We start from the raw sequence: 20333 nt of genomic DNA on the forward strand, positions 1-20333 counted from the left end.
GTCTTGTTTTATTTAGAAAACTAAGGCTCAAATGTACGGAGTTAAAGCTTGTCTATTAGAGATGAGCGAAGTTACAGTGCTTCGATTTGTCACGAACTTCTCGATTCGATTCTCCATGAACTTCTTGGTTCGGCAGTTGCTGACTTTAGCCTGCATAAATTAGTTCAGCTTTCAGGTGCTCCGGTGGGCTGGAAAAGGTGGATACAGTCCTAGGAGAGGGTCTTTACTAATTTATGCAGGCTAAAGTGCCGAGCCGAGAAGTTTGTGACGAATCGAATAACTGTAACTTTGCTCATCTCTATTGTCTAATCATAGGTAAAGTGGTTTTAAGCCACTCGAAAAGGCCCGAATGTGTTTTTAGTATTGTGTCTTAACTCCTTAAGGACACATGACGTACTGGAACGTCATGTGTCCGCTCCCGAACGTCATGTGGCCCCGCGTCATAGCGGGACGGACCCGGCCTCTAACAACGGCCGGGACCCTTTGCTAATAGCGCGTGGCATTGATCGCGGTGCGGCGCTATTAACCCTTTAGACGCGGCGTTCAAGGTTGAACGCCGCATCTAAAGTGAAAGTGAAAGTATGCCAGTTAGCTCAGTGGGCTGTTTGGGATAGCCGCGGCGAAATCGCGGCATCCCGAACAGCATACAGGACAGCAGGAGGGTCCGTACCTGCCTCCTCACTGTCCGATTGCCGAATGACTGCTCAGTGCCTGAGATCCATCGATCACTGGTTTCCTATGAGAAACCAGTGATCAATGTAATAGATCAGTGTGTGCAGTGTTATAGGTCCCTATGGGAGCTATAACACTGCAAAAAAAAAGTAAAAAAAAAAAAAAAAGTGAATAAAGATCATTTAACCCCTTCCCTATTAAAAGTTTGAATCACCCCCCTTTTCCCATAAAAAACAAACAAACACAGTGTAAATAAAAGTAAACATATATGGTATCGCCGCGTGCGGAAATGTCCGAATTATAAAAATATATCGTTAATTAAACCGCACGGTCAATGGCGTACGCGCAAAAAAATTCCAAAGTCCAAAATTGTGCATTTTTGGTCACTTTTTATATCATGAAAAAATGAATAAAAAGCGATCAATAAGTCCTATCAATGCAAAAATTGTACCGCTAAAAACTTCAGATCATGGCGCAAAGTTATAGGGGTCAGAATATGACAATTTTAAACGTATTAATTTTCCTGCATGATGTTATGATTTTTTCCAGAAGTACGACAAAGTCAAACCTATAAAAGTAGGGTATCATTTTAATCGTATGGACTACAGAATAAAGATAAGGTGTCATTTTTACCGAAAAATTTACTACGTAGAAACGGAAGCCCCCAAAAGTTACAAAACGTTTTTTATTTCAATTTTGTCTCACAATGATTTTTTTTTTCCGTTTCGCCGTAGATTTTTGGGCAAAATTACTGACGTCATTACAAAGTAGAATTGGTGGCGCAAAAATAAGCCATCATATGGATTTTTAGGTGCAAAATTGAAAGAGTTATGATTTTTTAAAGGCAAGGAGGAAAAAACGAAAATGCAAAAGCGGAAAAACCCTCGGTCCTTAATGGGTTAAAGTACATTTTGTTTGGGCCTATTTCTGTAGTCAGTTATAAGACTTCAGGGAACAGGATGTCCTGCTGTTTTATTGAACTGCTTCTATGTGTATATAATGGCTTGCTGTACAATACCATACTGACAATCTCACTGGAAGTAAAGCCATTGGTTACAGACTGACAGACCAAATTAACCATGATCTCCATGGCTTGGGGGAATAAAAAGTGAAGAATCTTTTTAGCTTCACCATCTACATTTATTACCCCAAGTCTTTAGCATTGATTTCTTTAAGCACTGTAGCCCTTTATTGTGCTGATGGTGAGGGATCCTGAAGCCTGATACCCATAAAAGAAAGGCTGATTGCCTATTCTAAGAAAAGACCATGAAGGTTTTCCAGATTTCCCTTGTATTGATCCTTAGGATAAGCCACCAATCCCTGACTCCTGCCTCCCCAACCAATGAGTGAATCAAAGGAGTGTTATGTAATGTAAGGGAGTTCATAATGTAATGTCTATATCCCCTAACAATAAATAGCATAATAATCATTTAATGATACGTGGACAGTGTTTTCCAAACGTGGTCCTCAAGTACCCCGAACAGGTTATGTTCTCAGGATTTCCTTAGTCTTTCACAGGTGATATAATTATGGTCAGTGCATCAGGCCTTACTACAAGTGTTTTATTTAGGGGATGTCCTCAAATCATGACCTATAGGGGGTACTTGCTTTCGTAACCCTCCTATAGGGAACTGCACATTTTAAATAACTGTTAGCCATTGCATTGATGTAAAGCATTACACAATAATTATTTTATTTATTAATTGTTAGGCGATCTAGATAACATCTGAGAGGAGTGGTGTTGGTTTTAACTACAACATTGTCTAAATATTGATAGATATTGACTTATATTCGCTTACGGACTGGTATTTATTGCTTTTATGAATATTGACTTTAGATTTGCCTGTAACATTATTATTGTTATTATTATCATTTATTAATTAAACGAAAGGTGTTTCACTATAAAATCCATTCTGTTTATTTGACCTTTTTTCATTACATTTAGTCTAGGCTGATCCACCCACAATTAACGTAATATCTCTGTACTTTTAGGTATCCATTCTTCTACTAACATTGATGCTAGTGTTTGCCAGCTTTGGTGTTCAGCTTTTTGCCGGAAAGCTGGCAAAATGTAACGACCCAACTATTGAAACCCGAGTAAGTTGTGTTTATTACTGATATTCTTATCTTAATATAGGCATGTACTTTTATAATGGTTAACCTGGTAACAACCAATGATGTGTATATACAGCATTGCGCCGTTAAAGTGTATGGCGCGGGCTACTGACTCAAGTCCGCGCCATACCGGGCGGCCCTCAGCTGATTCCGCTAATAGAAGACATGCTGCACTCGGCTTTTAACCCTTTAGATTGCCGCTGTCAAAGGTCAAAGCTCAAAGCTGATAGCAGTGCCTAAAGGGACTTTTAAATGGACCTTTGTGGTCTAATAGGGGGGATTGCTCCCTCTTACCCACTCCCACCCCCCACAGGACGATTGGTGTGGCAGGAGGGAGGTCTGTTTGCATTTGGGGAGGGGGGGAGTCGATCCACTGCGGAGGTAGCCGGAGGGCTTACCTCTCCTCCAGGAACAAATCCCCATAGCAAACCTTTCCTGCTCTGGTCATTTCCTGATATGGACAGAGGTGTCAGACGGAAAAGAAATATACATCTTCATCTGGAGCATACAGCAGCTAATAAGTACTGGAAGAATTAAGATTTTTAAATAAAAGTAATTTACAAATATTTTTACCTTTCTGGCACCAGTTAATTTGAAAAAAATAAATAAATAAAATGTTTTCCACCTGAGTACCCCTTTAAATCTGTGGTAATATTATTTATATCAATTATATGGTCAAAGATTTATCACAGACTATGCTATATGCATCATAGAAGTGCACAGAACAGTTAGGTAGCTTCTAGGAGTGTAGAGTAATTATGTAGAGCAGTGGTTCTCAACCTTTTTTGCCACTGTACCTTGAAAGTATGTCCGCAGTTACCCCTCGCGCACGAGGAGTACGCATGGACAAGATAAATCATAAAATTACTTATTTTCATAATGGCGTGAGCTTACCTTTATACTAATGTGATACTTAAAGCGGTATTCCAGGCCAAAACTTTTTTTAATATATCAACTGGCTCCGGAAAGTTAAACAGATTTGTAAATGACTTCTATTAAAAAATCTTAATCCTTCCAATAGTTATTAGCTTCTGAAGTTGAGTTGCTGTTTTCTGTCTAACTGCTCTCTGATGACTCACGTCCCGGGAGCTGTGCAGTTCCTATGGGGATATTCTCCCATCATGCACAGCTCCCGGGACGTGACATCATCATTGAGCAGTTAGACAGAAAACTTCAGAAGCTAATAACTATTGGAAGGATTAAGATTTTTTAATAGAAGTAATTTACAAATCTGTTTAACTTTCCGGAGCCAGTTGATATATATAAAAAAGAGCCTGGAATACCCCTTTAATACACTTGTCCCATTATTCCCCCCTCCCTCTGATCCCTTTTGCCTATAATGACACAAGGGGATACAGATGAAAGGGGGAATAATGGCACAAGGGGATTAAAATGTAGGGGGGGGGATAATGGCACAAGGGGATTAAGATGGAAGGGGAGAATAATGGCACAAGGGGATAAAGATGGAGGGTAGAATAATGGTACAAGGGGATAAAGATGGAGGGGGGAATAATGGCACAAGGGGATTAAAATGAATGGGGGGGGGAATAATGGCACAAGGGGATTAAGATGGAAGGGGGGAATAATGGCACAAGGGGATTAAGATGAAGGGGGAATAATGGCACAAGGGGATTAAAATGAAGGGGGGGGATAATGGTATAAAGGGAATAAGATGGAAGGGGGAATAATGGCACAAGGGGATAAAGATGGAGGGGAGAATAATGGCACAAGGGGATTAAAATGAAGGGGGGGAAATGGCACAAGGGGATTAAGATGGGGGGTAGAGATAATGACAAAAGGGGATCAGAGGGGGGAATAATGGCACAAGGGGATAAAGATGGAGGGGAGAATAATGGAACAAGGGGATTAAAATGAAGGGGGGGGGGAATGGCACAAGGGGATTAAGATGGGGATATTACCCCCCCCCCCTCCATCTTAATCTCCCTGTTCCATAATTCCCCCTCCTTTTGATCCCTTTTGCCATTATCCCTCCTCCCCCTCCATCTTAATGCCCTTGTGCCATTATTTCTACCTTTTTTTTTTTTTTATTACTTAGCCTGTTCTGGTATACAGCACTCCCAGAGTCTTGTTCCCAGAGTCCCGTACGGCGGGGCCGCACAGAAGGGGGACGTCCCCCTGCGCTGTCAGGGGATGTCACACGTCAGCCTGGCAACCACGCAGCTTCCGTAAAGTAGCCGCGGCCGGAGCTGCGGCCACGGTACTTTACAGAGAGCTGCCGGGCCATTCCCCGCTCTGCGCTGACAAATATTGGCCGGTATTTGTCAGCGCATTGCATACCCCCGCAAACCGGTGGCGTACCCCTAGGGGTACTTGTACCACTGGTTGAGAACCCTTGCTGTAGAGTGTATAGATCTCTGTATAATGATCCATAACAATCCTCTTTGTGTATCTACACATGGATTTTGACCTGAAATCTTATCAGTTAATACCCACCATATAAATTGGAATTCTCCAATAGGTGTATACTGATGCCAATAAGGATTCTGGTAACCTAATTTATTGATTTGCTAGATGGTGCTATTGACAAGTGAATTACGCTCATTACTCATTATCAAGTTAATGAAAGGTTAATGTTTTAAGATCGAATAACTAGGTGTTATCCATCCATCAATGGAAGAGTTCTATATCATGAACTACAAAAGTTTGACACCATCTAGCAATTAAACCTGTTCCCAGACATTGTGGGACCAATGCGCACTTTAAACGACGACTCCCCAACACAGATGTTTAGTTTCATTGTTCATACAAACACAAAATAATATTACATATCTACTCATATGTAATATTACATATATAATATAACATATCTTCTCATAAACCTAATGGCATGGTCAGAAACGTAATGGCAAAGTTCAAACTTGGAATTTTACTATCCCCTCCCCCATGCCTTACAAATGCAAGGACTGTATAACACACTTAATGAGAAAACAATGTTTCAATATATAGCTATATGCAATAGTTATATGCAGTGTGTGAATATATAATAATATACGTGTCATGTCACTGACAATATTTTATTGTGCACATGCCAATTAAATAGTCCTAATGGAATAAATTGTCTTATTGAACATTATAAGAAATAATGTTCATTATATTAGAATAAATAATTTTGCTAATCACCGTCTTCCTAACCCCCTCATGTCTTTTTTTTTAGACGTACTGTGTATAGAAAGAAATAAAGGTATAGAAAGAAATTGAACCATTAATTCTTAAAGAAAGACCTAAATCTCACTAATTAATGATAGACATAGTTTGACAATGAAACTAAAGAAATTGGATTTGAACTTTACATGAACCTGCTTATACCACATCTAAAATGTCTGTCTACAACATGGTTGCCATGATTTTGATTTTCAAGCCCTTTGGTTCATTTTATCTATAAAAGTCCTAACAATACTCCTTACCGTGCAATTTCCTTACATGTCTTTATTGTGTTTTTCTGTGCCCGAAAACAAGCTAAAATAGCACAGCCAGTGCCCTGGAAGCTGGGCCTTCTGGTTCGAAGCTGCACCGAGAAAACACTCCACTCTCCCCAATATCACAGGATTTCGATAGACAAAAGAGCTACTTGGCCGGCAGCAGTCCTGTGTGTGCAGCCTGCACGTGTGCCAGAAACCACAGTGTTGGCTAATGTGCAGCTCTGGACCCAATGGCTCGGCCTCCAGAACACTGGCTATAAAATGCTTAAGTGCTATTTAGCCTATTTCAGCCACAGAAAAACTAAATAAAGGTATAGAAAGAAATAGCACAGCTAGGAGTATGTCCTTATGGGGCTCGTTTACCCTTTCAAATTTGCTTGAATGAGTAAATACACTGTTTTGTAAAAAAAAAAACAATCCATAGAAAACTGGTTATGACTGTATGCTAAAACAAAATAAACCCTGTTTAAAAGCAGCCTCTAGTACTCAGTCTCATCACAACAACTGTTTCAATACCATTAACCTTTACTAAACACGCCCACTGTATCAAATTATCAAACTCTGGGGTCTTGTTATATGCAGATAAAACTTAACCTTTATTAGTGTTTCTTAACCTGTTAAGGACAAAGGGCATACAGGTATGCCTTTGCGTTCTGGTACTTAAGGACCAAGGGCTTACCTGTACGCCCTGAATCCTTAAGATGCTTTGAAGCGAGAGCAGGAGCTAAGTAGCCTCACATTCACTGCGTATGCTGGGCAGCAGTGATCACTCCCTATATAGTTATCCAAATAAACACTAGAAGGGAAGTTCATATAATAATTACCAGTGGAACAAAAATAAAATTTGAATAGTAAAAAAAGACATTTGGTTCAATGCAGGTCAGTGGAACTGCTTCTATGCCTAATCTGTATGGATTTCAATATTAACCCTAGATGTTAAAACACAGATGGGGTGACCCCCACACCATGGAAACCTCTCTCTGACCTAGTAATCCCTATATGAGAAGAAGTAAAATGCCTAGTTCCATTCAGAAATACTTAACTCCTGAAGCATTGGTGGCAGCGGCTAGTGAAGATTTATAGATGTCTCTTTAGAACTGTTTTAAAGGGGTATTCCAGACAAAAACATTTTATACCCTATCCAAAGCATAGGGAATAAGATGTCTGATCGCGGGGGGCCCGCTGCTGAGACACCCCGCAATCTCCCTGCAGCACCCACACCTGTGACATCACGCCCCCTCCATTCATGTCTATGGGAGGGCGTATGACGGCCATCACGCCCCCTCCCATAGACATGAATGGAGGGAGCGTGGCGTGACGTCACGTCCCAAGTCCCGGAAACCCCGAGGTTTCCGAAACTGGAGATTCAGCAAACACATTGAATGCGGGTGCTGCAGGGAGATCGCGGAGGGTCTCAGCAACGGGCCACACACGATCAGACATCTTATCCACTATCCTTTGGATAGGGGATAAAATGTTTTTGCCCGGAATACCCCTTTAAGTTTTTTCCATGTTGGGAGCTGCAACTTTTCTTAGCATTTGGAAGGTCATCTTGCTTGTTGGCCATTAAGTATCCCTACAGTATAAGCTGCAATATAGCATGATTCATAATTAATGAAGAATTAGACCAGTACACCTAAAAACAATAAGGAGAGGAGGTCAGGTAGGTTTTGTGGAGAATGTTTAGTTGAGCTTTTACTTGTTTTGCCTGCTGTATGCCATCATAAAGAATTTTATACTAAAAAGTACTGTACCGCAACTTACTTGTATGTGATTCATCTTTTATTATACTTCTCAGGAAGAATGTCATGGCATATTTAGGATCAATGTCAGTGTGTCTAAAAATCTCAATCTGAAGTTAAAACCAGGAGAAAAGAAGCCAGGATTTTGGGTTCCACGAGTATGGTTAGTAACATGTAAATATTTTTAGTTTTGAACTACTGTACTATTCAATTATTACAAGGGGGTGGCCGAACAAACTATTGCTGGATTTGTTTGTGCAGCTCTTCACTTACATCATTGTCGACTGTACAACCTCTGTATACAAAGATGATGTTTAGGGTCACATGACCCCAGCAATCAGATAATGAACAAGAATTTCGTCATTCATTTTTGAATTTAAACATCCAGCAAAAACTGCACAGTGTAAAAGCCCCCTTACTTAGGGCAGCAATGGGCCTATTCGGCCGAATATCACACTGTGTTAAATGCCCTTTACTCTAAGGCTATGTTCCGTCTTTTTATCCTCAAAAAAGACAGTTTTTTTTCTTTAAAAAAAAAAAGGCTGTTAACCCCCTAAAGCGGTACTCCGGTGGAAAACATTTTTTTTTTTTTTTACATCAACTGGTGCCATAAAGTTAAACAGATTTGTAAATTACTTCTATTAAAAAATATTTGTCCTTCCATTACTTATTAGCAGCTGTATGCTACAGAGGAAATTCTTTTCTTTTTTAATTTCTTTTTTGTGTTGTCCACTGTGCTCTCTGCTGACACCTGATGCCCGTATCAGGAACTGTCCAGAGCAGGAGAAAATCCCCATAGCAAACCTATGCTGCTCTGGACAGTTCCTGACACAGACAGAGGTGTCAGTAGAGAGCACTGTGGACAAGACAAAAGAAAAAAGAAAAGAATTTCCTCTGTAGCATACAGCTGCTAATATGTACTGGAAGGATTAAGATTTTTAAATAGAAATAATTTACAAATCTGTTTAACTTTCTGGCACCAGATCATTTAAAAAAAAGTTTTCCACCAGAGTACCCTTTTAAGGACTCAGGGTTTTTCCGTTTTTGCACTTTTGTTTTTTCCTCCTCACCTTTTAAAAATCATAACCCTTTCAATTATTCACCTAAAGACCCATATGATGGCTTATTTTTTGCGCCACCAATTCTTCTTTGTAATGACATCATTCATTTTACCCAAAAATAAAGAGAACAAAAAGAAATCATTGTGTGACGAAATTGAAGAAAAAACGCCATTTTGTAACTTTTGGGGGCTTCCGTTTCTACGCAGTAAATTTTTCTGTAAAAATGACACCTTATGTAGGTCCATACAATTAAAAAAAAAGATACCCTACTTATATAGGTTTGATTTTGTATTACTTCTGAAAAAAAGCATAACAACATGCACAAAAATGTATATGTTTAAAATTGTCATCTTTTGACCCTTATAACTTTTTTATTTTTCTGCGTACAGGGTGGGATGAGGGCTCATTTTTATCGGCACCATTTTTGTTTTGATCAGATTTTTTGATTGCTTTTTATAAAAAATGTTAAAAGTGACCAAAAATACGCTATTTTGAAACCCGGTGGGTCCCGGTTGCTAGGGGCAGCCAGGATCCATGGCTAATGCCGGGCATGGCCAATCGGGCCGATGCCCGGCATTAACCCTTTAGACGCCACGATAAAAGTTGATTGCTGCATCTAAAACGAAAGTAAAAGAATCTTGGCAGCTCAGCGAGCTGATCGGGACTATTGCAACAAAATCGTCCTCACCTACCTCTCCGTTGTCCAATCGGCGATCTACTGCTCCACGTGTGTAAATGTCCGAACTGTTAAAATATTAGGTTAGCTAAACCACACCATCGATGGCGTTCATGTAAAAAAAAATACGAAAGTCCAAAATTGTGCATTTTTTGCCACTTCATATACCATAAAAATATTAATAAAAAGCGATCAAAAAGTCCCATCAAATCAAAAATGGTAAAATAAAAACTACAGATCACGGCGCAAAAAATGAGCCCTCATACCACCCCCTACACGGAAAAATTAAAAAGTTATAGGGGTCATAAGATGCCAATTTTAAACATACTAATTTTGGTGCATGTAGTTTACAATTTTTTTAAGTATTAAAATAAAACCTACATAAATTGGTTATCCTTGTAACCGTATGGACCTACAAAATTAAGATAAGGTGTCAATATTGCACTGCGTAGAAACGGGAGCCCCCAAAAGTCACAAAATGGCGTTGTTTTTTATTTTTTTTTATTTCACCCCACAACCATTTTTTTTTTCTTGGTTTCGCTGCATGTTATATTATAAAATATGTGATGTCATTGCAAAGTACAATTGGTGACGCAAAAAACAGCCCTTATATGGGTCTGTAGGTGCAAAAGTGTCCTTAAGGTGAAAAAAGGCTGAGTTCCTAAGGGGTCAAAAATAATACAATGTGTGCATTTAACAGATGTTTCTCTATAGGAAAAATACGGATGTTTTTTGTCCCATCTTCTGTTCCTTAAAACAGCCGTTTTTTGGTACATGTGTGAACATATCCTAAAGAATTGATATTTTTTATCAGGCTTGGAAAGAAATGCCTACTGCATGTCTCCCAACCAGTTTGCTGGGGAAAGCTAAGCAACGGATATGGCATCAAGCACTGAGGGTGTGTTCACATGTTCTGTTCTTTAATTGAAACTAGCTGAGTACCCGGCGTTGCCCAGTTTTTCCTTCCTAATCCTTGTTGGGGAGGAAAATCAACAAAGGAGGAAGCTTTTGACTTAATATCATATCCTCATATATGGTTGTCATATCCCAACCCCATATCCCGTCCCCATATCTCAACCTGATATCCTGTCCTCATATCCGGACCTCAAATCCCGTCCTTATATCCCATCCTCATATCTTGACCTCATATCTTGTCCTCCTATCCCGACCTCCTATCCCGTCCTCCTATCTCGACCTCGTATCCCGTCCTCATATCCCATCCTCATATCCCGTCTTCATATCCTGACCTCATATCCCATCTTCATAGCCCTATCCGATATCCTGTCCTCATAGCTCAACCTCATATCCCATCCTCATATACCATCCTCATGACCCCATATGCCGACCCCATATCCCGACCCCATATCCCGTCCCCATATCCCGACTTAATTTCCCAACCTCATATCCCGACCTCCTATCCTATCCCGTCCTCATAGCTCGACCTCATATCCCAACCTCCTATCCCGTCCTCCTATCTTGACCTTGTATGCCGTCCTCATATCCCATCCTCATATCTCGTCTTCATATCCTAACTTCATATCTGTCCTCATATCCCATCCTCATAGCCCGTCCCCATATCCTGTCCCCATATCCTATCCTCATATCTCAACCTCATGTCCCGTCCTCCTATACCATCCTTATATCCTGTCTTCATATCCCGACCCCATATCCTGTCCCCATATCTCGACCTCATATCCCGTCCTCATATCTCAACCTCATATCCCATCCTCATGTCCCGTCCTCATATCCTGTCTTCAGCTGGGACTGGTTTGTGATGAAGATATTGTAAGCTGAAAATAGAAGGAGACGTGGCTTTGTGGGACTGGGGGTGATTTGCAAGCCAGACTGATGCACAAAAGGGTAGAGAATAAAAGGGGTGGGGCGTAAACAGTGGGTGTGTTTTTGTGAGATGGGGTGTGGCTTGCAAGCCGGACTGACACATTCCCCAGGAGATGCAGAGCGGAGCTTGTGGAGTAAGTTACTGGAAGTCCCATATACTTGCATGGTACTTGAAACAAAAACCTATATTTTATATAATGGTGAAGGTAAGGGTTAATTTAACTATCATATATTTTTATTTGACATATAAGTAATATGTGTACCGGGTATTATTGAAATATCTCCAGCTGTATGGAAGTTACGTGCGAACATACATTTCCCATAGATTTGCATGGGACTTTAAACGAAAACACCAACCATCACAAATGGGGGGTAGTTAATGGTTAAATTAACTATCCTATATTTTAAGTGGACATATAAGTAACATGTGACCAAGTATCAGCGAAATATCTGGTTGGAAGTTATGCAATAGACTTGTATGGGACAAAAACCCTGACCCTGGCAAATGGGTATCGGTAAGGGTTAAACTACATATCCTACGTTTGTTGACATATTAGCAACATATGTGCCAAGTTTCATGTTAATATCTTTAGCCGTTTGGACGTGATGCTGGAACATACACATATGCACACACACATTGGGAGACATGTATCATTATTTGTGTATATTAGAAGCAGTTTATCCCTTTTGCCGAATTCTAAATTATGTGCAGAAGCGTTAAATTTATCAATCAGGCACAAAGAGTTTCATAAATTGCGGGCAATTATAGTAATCTCCTCATACCTCTACTCTTTAAAAAATTACATCGATGATTTAGTGCATCTTGCTACATGCAGTCCAAGATGGCTTATATTTGTGTAAAAAAAAAAATATGGTCATTGCACAAGATTTCTGAGGGTAAATGAAATGTACGCAGTTAATAAATTCGTGCGTGCTAAATTTGTCATTCCAAGATACACCGAAACCTACACATCTGGAGGAAATGCTCCACCAGAATGTACGTAAAAAAACTGCTTGCGCAAAATTTTAAGCCATCTTGGACTGCACGTAGCAAGATGCTCTAAATCATCGATGTCATTTTTCAAAGAGTGGAGGTATGAGGAGATTACTATATTTGCCCACAATTTATGAAACTTAAAACAGGGGTAAAATCTTTGATACATGTCCCCCATTGATATATATATATATAGATTATTGATTAGAAAGTCAGCAATGGATTTGAAAATGAGTAGAGGAAACAGTTTTTCCTTTGATGAACCATGCATCAAATTAGTGGTACTGAAGCTAATTAGCACATGTGCTTTTGCAGTGAATGACCAAACTGTAAAAATTGTGGTAGAGATTTATTAAAACCTGTCCAGAGGAAAAGTTGCTGAGTTGCCCATAGCAACCGAACAGATCGCTTCTTTCATTTGTGAGAAGCCTTTTAAAAAATGAAAGAAGGAAGCCGATTGGTTGCTATGGTCAACTCAGCAACTTTTCCTATGGACAGGTTTTGATAAATCTCTCCTTGTGTGTGTGTTACCACAAATATGCAAATTGGTAGGAAAATTTGCCATTTTTACCACAATTTCAGTTATTCGTGGTACCAATACTTAGCCGCAATGTGTGTCCTTTATTTATGATCTGTTCCTGCCTTTGTTTTCAGTAATTGCATTTATAAACCCAAGTTTGTGAACACACCCTTAAAATGACTAGGCTAAGAAAGACTAGGCAGGCAGTATTGCTAAAGCAATTGGGGGGGCTACAAAAACAAGGTAGGAGGTGAAGAAGTGCAGGTCCGTGTGTGAAAGTGACCATCTGGGGGTGCATATCAAGATATGAAGCCAGTAAATAAGACAGTCTATGAAGGAAAAGCAAGATCGCACTCACCAGGAAAGATAAAAGGTCCTCTTTATTGAATAACTTCTTAGGCTTGAGAAAGCGGGCAGAACCGCCAAAGGGACGTTGGCTCGCCTCAGCCGGTCAGTACGCGGACGCTGACCGTGCCTCTTTATCTGGGCATCGGAATGTTTTAAAGAAGTTATTCAATAAAAAGGACCTTTTATCTTTCCTGGATTAGTGTGATCTTGCTTTTTTCCTTTGCAGACTGACCCTTAAAATGGCACTCCTTAAAATTGAAAATAGCTGATTGTGATCTTCTATTTTGTATTGCTGCATCTATTTAGGGGATCATAATTTAGGTAACTTGCCTTTTATTGCTGTAGTTACATGCCTATTTGGAACTAAGCTTTATGGCTAACTTTATACCATATATGCATAGCAAGCCATACTACCTCCTACTCCTTATTATTTATGACAGTTTTCTCTAATGTCACTTAATCACAACAAAGGCAATTAGATTTTTTTCTAAATTATTCTAATGATGCCCCATGGACGTTGTGTAGATTGCTTTTTGTAAGTACTATCTAATTCAATTTGAATAATTCTCAAAATTCATAGGGCAAATCCTCGAAACTTCAATTTTGACAACGTTGGGAATGCTATGCTGGCTTTGTTCGAAGTGCTGTCTTTAAAAGGTTGGGTAGAAGTCCGGGATGTTATTATTCATCGCGTTGGTCCAGTAAGTTTATATATACTGTATAGTGCTGTTTATACTTCAGTGTTGTTCATATACTGTATACTAACTTATTCCAATCTATCTCTCTTTGCAGATACACGGAATATACATTCATGTGTTTGTGTTCCTTGGTTGCATGATAGGCCTTACTCTTTTCGTTGGTGTGGTCATTGCCAACTTCAATGAAAACAAGGTATAGTTTACACAGGCCAAACATGTTATTCAACGGCATTAAATAAAACTATTATGAAATACAAAAGTACCATAACTATTAAGAGCCACTTTTCTTTAGAGTTCAGTATTATTATAAGTAATATCAGGCTCCGACTGGCCCATGGGTACAGGTGAATCCCACAGTGGGCCCCTGAGCTAAAGTGGGCCCCCTTTCTATCTAGTTTTAGACACTCACTGTGCCTCTGTTGCTGCAAGTGACACAATGACAAGATCCTAAGTCATTTGGCCACTTGTCATGTGCCAGCATAGCAGCAGACTCATCTTCTCCCAATCTGGGCCCCCTTCCCAAAAGGAAAGATGCCATTTAAAAGTACAACTAGTCCCGCAACAAAGAAAAAAGCCTCTATAGGGCTTTGTTGACAGAAATAATAAAGAGTGATGTACAGTAACTGTGGGGTGGTCCTACATCAATACCACTTGTGGCCTCTTGGCACCCCAGTCCAAGACTAGGTAACATTAATCTTATAGCTGATTAAAGCATATGTTTGAATGGGCTTGAAAAGGGAACTTTATTACCCATTTTAGTTATACTGATGTCTTCCGTTTCCTGAGTGCTTTAAATAGGTCATATGCTGGCTATACGCATAAGATACCTGTTGATTGAACAGCTTGAAAAGGACAATGCCAAGGCAATTTTGACAGCACTTACAGTATTTCTCAGGGGAAAAATAGATCAAACATACTGAAATTCAATATGCCCAATCCTTGTTCCTCAGGGGAAACAGGTGGAATCAGCTGGCATTTGTATAATGCATAGGTCCCCAAACTTTAGTAGGTCACAAGCCGCATTTAAATACAACAAATGTTGTTGAGCCACATTAAATATTAAAAGGGTCAATGCCTATTAAAGATATGAGTGAATGACATTGCTTAGCCTAGCATAACTGCCTTTGATATGGTTTTGAGCCCAGAGCTGTAGCTAGCTCACACACACACACCCACCACCGCCACCGTTTCGACACTTATCCTCTACTCTATGGATAGGGGTTACATTTTTCTAACCTGGGGTTTTGGTGGGATGGATAATACTGCCATACTGATACTGAATAAAACCACTTAACACAGACCAGTGTAATCAATAACACCACTGTACAAGGGACAAATAATACTGCCACAATATGACAACCACCATTTAATGATGGGATAATATTACCATACTGATACTGAATAAAACAACTGTACACACACTAATATCCCCCCCCCACCCCCCCATACAGTGACCATTTAGTAGTGACCCCGGCTTTACACAGGCTCTACAGACCATATAAGTGATTAGATACAGTAACATCAGGGGACTTTTCTTTTTCTTCTCCATCCGGCCCAGAACGTCATGTCTCTGCAATTTGTCTCCACAGAACCTGCCAGACAAACATTTTAGGATCCGTACTCTTTTAGCACCTATAGCACTCCTTACAGTAATAATAACCCCTTGGTGTCTCACACAGTAGAGTGAGTAGATATCGGATTGAGGAAAGAGTAGGTAGGAACCCCAATTAACTAGATCCCTTCACATGGTTTCTCCCATTACCTAGGTGCCCCAAGTAGGTAAGTGCCTGTAGGAAGGTCCCCAAGTAGATACCCTAATGGTATTAACTCCTTGTAGGCAGTAGCGGCTATAAGTAGCCCCTGTAGGTAGGTCCCATTGTAGATGGTAGCCCCCCTTTATTAAGTTGAAATCCCCAGTATATAGTTGCACCCCCCATATGTAGTAGTAGAAGGCCTCCCACATAATAATAGTAGCAGCCCCCATTTAGGTATAGTAGCAGCAGCCCCCCTAGGTAGTAGTCGTAGTAGAAGCCCCCTTTTGTAGCAGACCCTGTTTAGGTATAGTAGCAGCAGACCCCTAGGTAGTAGTCGTAGTAGAAGCCCCCTTTAGGTGGTAGTAGCAGCCCACTTTAGGTAGGTAGTAGTAGCAGCAGCAGCAGAGCATTTTAGGTACACACATCTATCATACACAAACATCATACATACACACACATCATACGAGGGACGTCTTACTTTTCAGCTGGGCAGCAGTATTCTTAAAGGACCGCTCACGCAGTGGCTGCCTCGAGCCTGGAGGGGGGGGGGGGGAAGGGGGAGCGCATCTGCACCCACTTTAGAAAGCCTGCTGCTGCGCATGAGTCGCCTAATGGCAGCTACTAGCACCAAGTTATAGTAATGCTATGTCATCATCTTCATGTGGGGGTTGTGACGCTCCTCTCCCTGGGAGAGAAGGGGCGGTCAGACCCCGGTGATCTAAAACTTCTGATAGGGGATACGTTTTTTCCTATAATATTTATCTCCTTTAACTAAGAGCAATGTCTGACCCTAAATATAGGATAACACATCACCATGGGGAACATTGGGGGGAAAAAGGGTACATGGTAAAACATAATAATAAGTCTTATTATGTTTTACCATGTACCCAGTAAACATAGGGGGCAGACAGAGAAGGAAGTCAGCAAGGTGCAGTCTGCAAGATGCAGTTATATGCAATTGCTGCAGAGAAGGAAATTATGTCAGAAAAGGGGTCTTCCTAACTCCCAGGTTTCAAAGATTCTAATTGTTTTGCACGTGGTCTGTCATGATTGTTTTTGTCTGGATTATATGATAGTCATGTATCTCTCATCCCAGGGAACAGCTCTGCTAACTGTTGATCAAAGGAGATGGGAAGATCTTAAAAGCAGACTGAAGATAGCTCAACCACTACACCTCCCTCCTCGCCCAGGTATCAGAGCTTCTAACTGTTTTGCATGTGTTCTGTTCTCTAATTTTTGTCAAAGCAACTTAAAAAATACAGAACAAAGGTAAACACTGTTAGCAGGAAATCAATGGTAAATGTCTGATATGTGCTATTGCTACTACTGTGCTAGCAATTTCTATATATTGTGCTTTGCGTCGTAGGGCTGCAGTTCTCTTGTCTGTCATCAGAACTGGTTGCTACCGTAGTTTTATCTTGCATAATGTTTAGGGAAGGATCTGAATGAAGTGGTTGGGGGCACACTTTTGGATAATGTGCGTGTGTCAGCTTAAAGTGAGGCAAAGAGCATGCTAATAAGTAGTTTGAGAAGTGTGAAAGAGAGCACATTGATTGGTTACCTCCCATGGCTCCACTAGCTTGCCTGCTGTTTAACTATTGCAGTTGTTCATTTTTAGAGTATTTGTAAAATAACCCTAGTAATTGATGGTAATTGAAATCCACACTATTCTGGTACAATGCTTGCAATTGTGTACCAAATTAAATTGGACAAATTTGATAGCATTGACTAATGCATGAACCATAACATGCTTGTGTACTAGTTATCATACGGGTGCCTGATGAGTACTGTATTCTAATATATTACATTACAGAAATCAATATATAGCTAAATCCCATGGCTTGTTCTAAGCAGGAAAATGCAATATTTACATTTTGGATTCAAAATGTAGATACACTAGACTAGAGATGGAGATGAAATCTGAGTATTATTATAAAAATTTATTACTTAAATGTATGTAATAAATTCATCAGCATCTTATTAGGCTGATGAGTTTCATACTAGCCATAACCATGTGACTTTAGTAGAAAATTAGCTTGTACTTAATCTCTGCCTGCTATTACATGTTTTTGTTTGGAGTTTTTCCCTGATATACTTGATAAGGCTTCCACGCACCTGGAACATGTTTGTTACTGTCTAGTGCTGTCCAGATTGTTCCAGGGACAATTTAAAAATGTAAACTTGAAGAATCCTTTACTGGTAAAAGCTTTCTTTAGATGGAGCAGCCAGATACAAACATTTTCAAACTTCCCTAGGCTGCTGGCATTTAAAAAAACAAATAGGACTGGTTGTAGGTAGTTGTATTTGGCTCTGACTTTTTCCTGCTGCCAGGGCCAAATACATCATACTGCTGGCAGGTAAGTCCTGTTTCTCTATCGGCTCCATTGGGGTACACAGACCGTGGGTGTATGCTGCTGTCTCTAGGAGGTGTGACACTATGGCAACCAGAAAAGTCGGCTCCTCCCAGCAGGATATACCCGCCTCCAGGCCCTGAGGTAATCAGTTTTAACTTAGTGTCTTAAGGAGGTGGACATGGTCTGGAGTTCTCTCCAGACCAGGCCTTATGTTTTATTATTTTCCTAGTAAGGGAATGTGTTAGTTTTTTATTCCTTTTTCTTTCATGTTTTCAGGTGGGGACTCAGGAACTGCAACTCACTGTTTCCCCATTGCGATTGAGGGGGCACAGACATTGCGTATATGCCCTGTTCACCCCCTCTCGCAAACGGTCAGCGCCTGGAGTTGTACCTCATGGGTCCGGGTCCCCCTATTTCCTGTTCGCCTCGCTCGCACATGGTAGCCTGACATGATGCAGGTGACAAAGCTGGCTGAAGACTTCATGAGGTAAGTTCTTCAGACTAAAGGTGGGTATTTTTCTCCCTTTTCTTGCAGGTTCTAGGATTCTGCATCCTCTGGAGGCCCCCTACTTCTGCCCACTCCTCTTTATTATTATTTCCCTGACATGTGGGGAACCCTTTCAGGAGGGAGGTAATGGGGATTTTTACTCAGTGGGGACTGCATACAAATCAGTGGTGTAGGACTGAGTTTAAGAGGGATGTTGTAGCCCCGGCGCCTTTTCACAGACGCCGTCACTGCTCGGGCATTTACTTTCGTTTCGGCAGAGGAACACTGCCGACTCTTGCGCTCTTAGTGAGCGCGGCCCCCTATCTCCGACCATATCGCGCCGGAACTCAGCCCTGCTCTCCTGTCGGCAGCTGCGGGCTGCTGGCAGTGTTTTTTACCTTATGTGTGGCAAAGACGCCATTATAGCCCGGCCATTTTCTTATCTTTGGCCGTGGACTCTGGTCTGGTTTTAGCACCGCCCACTCACGGCCGCGGGAATCTCTATTCTATTATGCGGCCAGTCTTTTTCTCTGCCTATCAGCACTATGCGCGCGCAGACGATGTTTTTTTAAGGAAGGGCCAATGATAAGCTTGGTCAGACCAGCCAGGGCCCAGGTCCGGCCCCTCTCTTCTCATTTGCTAAGTGTTCTGTCTCCCTCACTCTCTCTCTCTCCTCAGCTGTTCAGCTCTCTCACAGCTGCTTCTTCTCTGGGGACACACTTATACTCAGTGTTTCCCAAATAGCACAGAGCGGAAGGAGAGGAGTGAATGAATGTGGTGGCAATACAAGAACCGCGAGTTCAAGCCCGGGCAGTCCTGTTTAAAAAAAAAAAAAAAAAACAGGACAAGATTGTTTCTGGGTGTGCAGTTCCTTTTGGATATGGCCGAGCCTTGAATTGTCTTTCCTTCTAGACAAATAGCAAGGGCCATGGTCTCCTATTATTCTTACAGGGGCTGCAATTCTACCATGCCATGGTTCTGCGGAATTCACTTCTTCCGCCTGCACCACTGCTCCCCCTACTATCCCCTCCCCGGCTTGGCTACAGCCTTGGAGTGGTCCTCTACGCTGGCCCTCTGGAGGGTCCCGCTCACATTCTCTCTATTCTACCGCTCTTGCAGGTGTAATGAGAGAGTGTTCTTACTCATCCCCTGGGTCTTCTGGTAGGCATGGTCGCTCCCCTCATAGGGCTAGCCGCTACTCCAAATTGTCCAAGGCGTCTCTCCTCCGGAGGACGCTTCCGTGGTCGCTGCTCTGGCTCTCCAGACGGTGTACCAGGTCAGTCGACCTCTTCCAAGACCACCTCTCGTGTTCCTCACCTGGAGAACTTGAGGGTAAAGTTTCCGATTCGGTCTCTGATTCAGAGGACTTTACGGATATGTCGGACATGGAGACCATAAGAGACGCCTTCCATCTAGAGGACCCAGGCACTTTGGAAGTGGCTCCTTTTTATCGTGCCCAACCTCCAGGGCTACCTCACCTCGTTCCCAATCACCTGGAGAACTTGTGGATGAGGTTCTGATTTGGCCTCTGACTCAGAGGACCGCATGGATATGCCTGATGTGGTGTACTCATTGGTTTTGGCCATAAAAGACACTTTCCAGCTAAAGGACCCAGGAACTTCGGACGTGGTCC

The 20333-nt window shown here is 41.3% G+C and overlaps 1 protein-coding gene across 9 annotated transcripts in view; it reads left to right on the forward strand.

The window, feature by feature from the left end:
* NALCN (sodium leak channel, non-selective) overlaps nt 1-20333 on the forward strand; it is a 657013-nt gene that overhangs the window by 571865 nt on the left and 64815 nt on the right. For all 9 annotated transcript variants that reach the window (XM_056555671.1, XM_056555665.1, XM_056555672.1 and 6 more), the window contains 5 exons: nt 2665-2769; nt 8026-8132; nt 13988-14108; nt 14200-14298; nt 16956-17049. In XM_056555671.1, the coding sequence (XP_056411646.1) occupies nt 2665-2769; nt 8026-8132; nt 13988-14108; nt 14200-14298; nt 16956-17049 (526 nt within the window). The remainder of the gene's footprint in view (nt 1-2664; nt 2770-8025; nt 8133-13987; nt 14109-14199; nt 14299-16955; nt 17050-20333) is intronic.

Source organism: Hyla sarda, chromosome 2 (genome assembly GCF_029499605.1).
Source record: "Hyla sarda isolate aHylSar1 chromosome 2, aHylSar1.hap1, whole genome shotgun sequence".
NCBI lineage: Eukaryota > Metazoa > Chordata > Amphibia > Anura > Hylidae > Hyla > Hyla sarda.